This window comes from Mesitornis unicolor, unplaced genomic scaffold, assembly GCF_000695765.1.
Source record: "Mesitornis unicolor isolate BGI_N332 unplaced genomic scaffold, ASM69576v1 scaffold32612, whole genome shotgun sequence".
NCBI classification, from domain to species: domain Eukaryota; kingdom Metazoa; phylum Chordata; class Aves; order Mesitornithiformes; family Mesitornithidae; genus Mesitornis; species Mesitornis unicolor.
Window position 1 is genome coordinate 81008 of NW_010167714.1, and position 6131 is coordinate 87138.

Genomic DNA, 6131 nt, shown 5'->3' on the forward strand with positions numbered 1-6131 from the left:
AAGAGATGTCTGTGCCTGTTCTTGGAGTGGTTTTTCAAAAGCGTGTGAGAGCTTTTGTGAGAAGCTGTAATGGGACAGTAGACTTTTATGGCACTTGGATGACTTCAGCATTTTTTTGTAGGATTAGTATTTGAACCATTTAACTCTTGAGGTGAATCCAACTGAAAATCTTGGAGAAACAGTTGCCACTATAAGAAAATATACATGCCAGTATCATTTTAAGTAGAAAAGCACTGAAATGATTCACCTGCATTTGTTTATATCAGTTTAGGGTGTTTTTTGAGAAACTGTTCATTGGCAAAAAATGCATTATCTTTTTGACACTGTGTGACTAGTGTAGTTCCAAAATGACTCACAGAAGTGTAATCTATTTTTTTGTTTGTTTCTTTTTATTTAAACAGAAACATCATGTACCAAATAAGGTTTCTTACAGTTGCACCTCAGCAGAAGGGAAGTATTAAAGAAGAACCAGTTTCAGAAATTCAGAACAGACAGACCTGGCAGTTTGACTGGGCATTGAATAAACTGGATACCGCTGTCAGAAAAACGGGCCGCATCCCTAAAACTCTTCTACTAAAGGTCTTCAATGACATGTGCAAAACAGGTAAACTGCTTCCAATTAAAACAAAATAAAAACTGAATTAAAGGCCGCAATATAACAATTCATCAAACCAATGAAATTAATTGAAACAGTTTGGATTCATGTTTTATCTTTGAATTTTGCTTAATCTGCTGTGTATGTTGATGAAAAGACTTTAAATGCTTTAAAGGTGTTATTTTGTTTTGATGGCGCACAGTTCCTTTCCCATTTTTTATGTCTTTGGGAATTTATAAATCTTGTAAAATTTGTAAATCTTTCTTGTACTTTTAAGAAATCTTGTCATATTGCCTCCCTTATTGTGGACTTTTAATCTGGTAATTTTACACCATCTTTATGTAACTGTGTTGTGCACTCTGAACAGGGATCATATCTGTCTGTTTTACACAGTATATTTTTAAAATGTCTGTAATAAGCCGTGCTGTCCTTAAGAGGTTATTTGTTTTAAAATGGAACTATACAGGGAAATGTGAAAGTGATCTCCAAGCTTCCACATTTCCAAGTAGCTGTGGTTATTCAGTATTAGAAATCTTTTTTCTTTTTCTTTCTTTTTCTTTTTTTCTTTTTTTTTTAATTAAAACAAAAATAAACTGCTGAGGCATTGTTCATTCTGATGGATTCAATACCCCTTTGGCTAAAAATAGCCAGACTATATTCATATTTTGCAAACCATGTACCACAGTTGGTGAGATTTGGTACCAGTTAGGATGAATCAGTGGAGATATTTGCTAAGTATGTACTTATATAAGTATATATAAGTATGCACTGTGTACTACTTCCAGTATTAATCAATGAGAGCATGTATTGTTTTGTTTTAGTTTTAAACTTTGCTGTGTCTTGTTCTGGACTGTTACTGGTTTTTATACCTGGGATTGCACTCTTAAAAGTTTTGCCATTCACTGTTTGAAAGCTGTGTTCAATTCATGCTTGCTTTCTGTTGAACTTTATAGTTTTTTTCTTTTTGCTTGTGATATGCTTTCTGATTCCGACTGCTTTGTCGTCTTTAGGTATAAACTTAGAATTTGCAGCTGTGGGTTCGCAAGAATTTTATGTCTAAGCTTATTTGCAAATCACAGTTCTTAATGATCTTTGATTAGTTACACAGTTTTTAGGAAGTCATATTAACAAAAAGTTTAATTACTTACAGTGATTTCCTTTGGCTGTATATTTAGAAAAAAAAATCATAGAACTTCAGAAGATATTTAACTAGGATGCTATTAAAATAAATGCCAAATATTTCCATATGAAAAACTCTGTCCTTTTTTCATTAATAATGCCAAAAACTAATTTAGTGAAAGTTAGTTACTGTTAGTTTCTTAAAAAGATTTGCCTGTGTTTGTATTGTTCTTCCATTTCGAATTATGACACGAAAAAAACCCAATGAAGGTGCTGGCTGTAGATCTCTTGTCCTGCATCTTTCCATGCTCCTACTGCCAAACCTTTTCCTGTTTGTTTTGCCTTTCACGGTACTCAGTCACAGGTATAACACTGGCATTGTGAAACTGGAGATCTGTTGGCATTTTTATTGCATGAACTAATTGTATGCAGATATTTAACAGAAGTACAAATCCCCATTTACAGTTTGTACCAGCCCCCTCTCAATGTTTTAACTTACTTCTCTTCTTTTCTCATTAGTGCTTTTTTTCCTCACTACTGCCTGTGTTTCTTCCCAGATGAATTTGCTCTGTGTGAATAACCTTTCTGCTGTAGACTACACTTTTGTATCATAGATTGCAGTAGCTATGTGATGTCCTAGATTTGCTGGTCCTTTTTGGTACCTGAAGATATAATTCTAGATGGTATATAGCTTTTTGCTGTTGAGGTTTTTTTACCTTATTTTCCCATTATTTTATAGCTGTGTAGTTGTTTCTACAGCTCTGTGTAATTAAAAATTATACAGCAGTGGAGTTATCTTTACTGACAACAGCTCCTGCCTTTTACACTGGGCTGTACACAACTTCAGAGTGTTGGCTTGATGATTTGGAAGTAACTTAAAAAGCATTAGTGATGAGAGTTCAAGTAATTTTGAAATTTGCGTCTTTCAAGTCTGAATGTATGTCTCCAAAATAGAAAACCTTAAAGTTTTTTTTATCATTTATGTTGTCTGTGAACATTTATCTTGCTCTTTGTTAGTTGAAATTACTTCTGAATTCTCTGTGATAGGAAAAGGATAAGACAACTTCTTTTATTCCAGTATGCTGCTTTCTAAAAGAGCTCTTTTTTTACTATAAATTGCTGGTTTTGCATATAAAGATGTGACTGAAAAAAATCTTATGTCTCAGCTTATTGGGTAATCTTTGATAGATTGCAACTCTGTCTTACTTTGCCTCAGGAGTGGTCGTGAAGTCCAAGACAGATGAGTTTATAGTTACTTTTTGACATCCTGAAGCTAGTGCAGAAGGTACACACAGTTTTCTCCACTATTGTCTAGTTGTAAATTACCTCATTTTATTTTGTGTTGAGCATGGGCAGAAGTAAAAATTGAAATTTTTATGTGGAGAGTTTCTGAATACCAGTTTTGGAATAGTATGGAATTCAAATGAATTATTTTGCCATTTTAGAAATTTATCAGAAAGTTATGTCCCGGTTAGGATTAAATTATCTATGGATCTAAAGTACTAGATCATCTGAGTTTAATATTTTCTGTCATACTTCTAAAAATTTCTGTTCAACTGAGCTCATTATTGTATGAAATGTCATGTTTTATTGTGAATCTTTTTCATAGTGGTGCATAATAGTGTCATTCTGTAATCATTTGGATATCCTGATCGGTAAAAATCCTCAGTCTTGAAGAGGATTCTATCCTATACAAAAAGCTTAAATATTTCAGTGAGTAAGCCTCTAATCTTTTTTTCTGATATTAAAAGCATAGTTATTGACAAAGAACTCTGTGCTTGTGTTCCACTTGCAGGGTGTCCAGGGAGTAACCAAACCTTGCTTTTGTTGCGAAGTTGTGGTGCTCTTTTACCAGAGGTATTATCACCTGAAAGAACAGAACTAGCCCATATGATATGGGACAAGATGAAAGGACTGGGTAGGTTGGTTTTGTTAGTCCCTCTTGCAAGAACAGCTATGTGCTTTAGTTACATCTTCTGTAATAGAAGACTGAATGTATTTTAGTAGTGTTTAAATCTTAGGTTGTAATAGCAAATACTCATTACTGAATAAACACTAGGTTTCATTCAGGTGAGAGACCCATTTCCTACTTTGGGAGTTATACTGACATCTAGGGGTGTTAATAATAAGTCTAAAGAATTTTTTTTCTTTTTGCAAGATGCTTAAATCAGACTTTTGTTTGATTTTTTTATTATCTTACAAATGTATTTTACTTTTCTGTTAGATGTTACCTTGATATCTGATGGGCTGAGTATTCCTAGTGCTGCCAGCTATTTTATCAGATGATTTTTTGAAATTTTAATTTAGTCATTTATCTATAAACGTTGCATAGGTGAACTGCTACTTAGTAGTAATATTGTTGAATCTAAAATAAATATAGCTGTAGAGACTGGAATAGGGTACACTTGAGAATTGATGTTACTTTGCTCTTGTTGCATTTTAGCCTTTTATAAACAGATGCGTCTTGTTAAATAGATGTCTCCTATTTCAGGGGTAGATAAAAGGAAGCAGTCTGATTATACATAAAGTTCAGTATATATTAAAATTTAAATGAAGTTAATTATCTGAAAAAGCTATAAGATCCTCTTGGATTTAGAAAATCTACATTCGTTTACTGTGGTTGAAATGTTTCCTCAGGTGCTGTGTATGATACAAGCCATTATAATGCTTTACTTAAAGTCTACCTGCAGAACGAGCATAAATTTTCCCCGACGGAATTCTTGGCCAGAATGGAGGAAGCTAATGTGCAGCCCAATCGAGTAGGTACTCTTTCATGGTATCTTAATTTGTAATAGTAGTATCCATTTATTGCATGGAAATCATTAACTTCCCCATTTTGTTTTCTGTAGGTTACATACCAAAGGTTGATTGCTGCTTATTGCAATGAGGGTGACATTGAAGGAGCAAGGTATTCTTTTGAATTTGTTTAAAGGAATTCCCATGAAATGTGTTTCTCATACTCCCTACTATTAATATTAAAACTCATTTCAATGTAATTCTTATAAATTGTGCGAAGCCAGGAGGAGGTTTAAGTTTATTTTAACCAAGCACTGAAGAGCTGTTTCTCAGCGACAGCTGGAACCTACACAAGCAAAACAAAAATAAGTGATAGACCAGCATGTTCAAATCAAATTGTATTGAAGTTGCCAGAAAATAACTTATGTCATTTCTAGAGCCAGCATGAAAAAGCGTGAAGCTTTGAAGGCTTACTGCCTATGTAAGAAAATGGCTACTGGGAAAGGCATTTGAGAACAGAGTGGGCTAAGGAGCAAATTGTAGTAATTCTATTTGTTGTTGTTATGCAGGGTTTGCTGGTTATCCATCTAACTTGTTAATTTTAGCAAGGTTAAGTTGCAGGAGTGTGGTTGCTCGGCATGAGAAATAAGTAAAAGGAAGATAAAAATGAAAAATACCAGCCCCACCCTTGTGCCTGCAATATCTCAAAGTGATGAATACAGTTCATCTGAAAACATGAAAACTACCAGATTTATGGGTGTATTGTGCAGCATCCCCAAATGTAGTTTCTCAGTGACATCAGGATTTGGTTTTGTTTGACGATATAGTACTTGCCCAGCAAAGCAGCAAATAGGTCAGTAGTTTATCTTTTCAAAGGGGAAAAAAAATCTAACCATTCATTGTCTTGTATTTTACAGTAAGATACTTGGATTTATGAAGAACAAAGATCTCCCAATCACTGAGGCAGTATTCAGTAGCCTTGTGAAAGGTCATGCAAGATCAGGGTAATGTTTAGTACCTTTTTTCTTTTGTTTTCCTTTAGTATCACAACAACATAAATGGATACTTCACACAAAAATTACATGCTGCAGAATAGTGTGATTGTTTTGAATAATAATTTATAGAATTAAATGTCTTTTTATACATTTTTGAAGCAAAAAGAGCTATTTAACAAAGGAAGTAGATTTTTCTTGTGTCTGAAAATCTTGAATTTCAAGATAAATTACTGTATTTTTTGTACTGTTTGAAAAAAAAATGCAGCACTTAGTTTTGAACTTTTCAGCTGTTAAAGTTGAAAGAATACTCTAATACAATAATTAAAAGATTTGCACTTTCACCTTTCAGGATTTGCGTAGTTAAAATTAGTTTCTCTTTCCAATTCTAATTAATTTAATGAAGAAATTTGTAAGTCACAATAAACATTATTATGATTAAATCTACTGACAGTCTTTCTTATGAATTCTTTTAGAGATATGAAGAGTGCAGAAAATATCCTTTCAGTGATGAGGATGGCTGGTGTTGAACCAGGTCCAGACACCTATTTATCACTGCTGAGTGTGTATGCTGAAAAGGGTGATGTTGATAGCATCAAAAAGGTATTTCGAGTTTAAGTACAATTTATTTGATCTTTTGTTCAATTTAACTTTGGAATGCAGGAAGAATAATACTGAATTTTATAACT

The 6131-nt window shown here is 33.3% G+C and overlaps 1 protein-coding gene across 1 annotated transcript; it reads left to right on the forward strand.

Moving 5' to 3' along the window:
- Positions 1-398: 398 nt before the first annotated feature.
- LOC104536238 (leucine-rich PPR motif-containing protein, mitochondrial-like) lies at positions 399-6045 on the forward strand (the record flags this gene model as incomplete). The annotated part of the gene is made up of 6 exons (XM_010178797.1): positions 399-604; positions 3510-3632; positions 4352-4473; positions 4564-4622; positions 5368-5454; positions 5919-6045. Coding segments are annotated over exons 1-6 (714 nt in total), but the record flags the coding sequence as incomplete, so codon positions are not given.
- Positions 6046-6131: the final 86 nt, after the last annotated feature.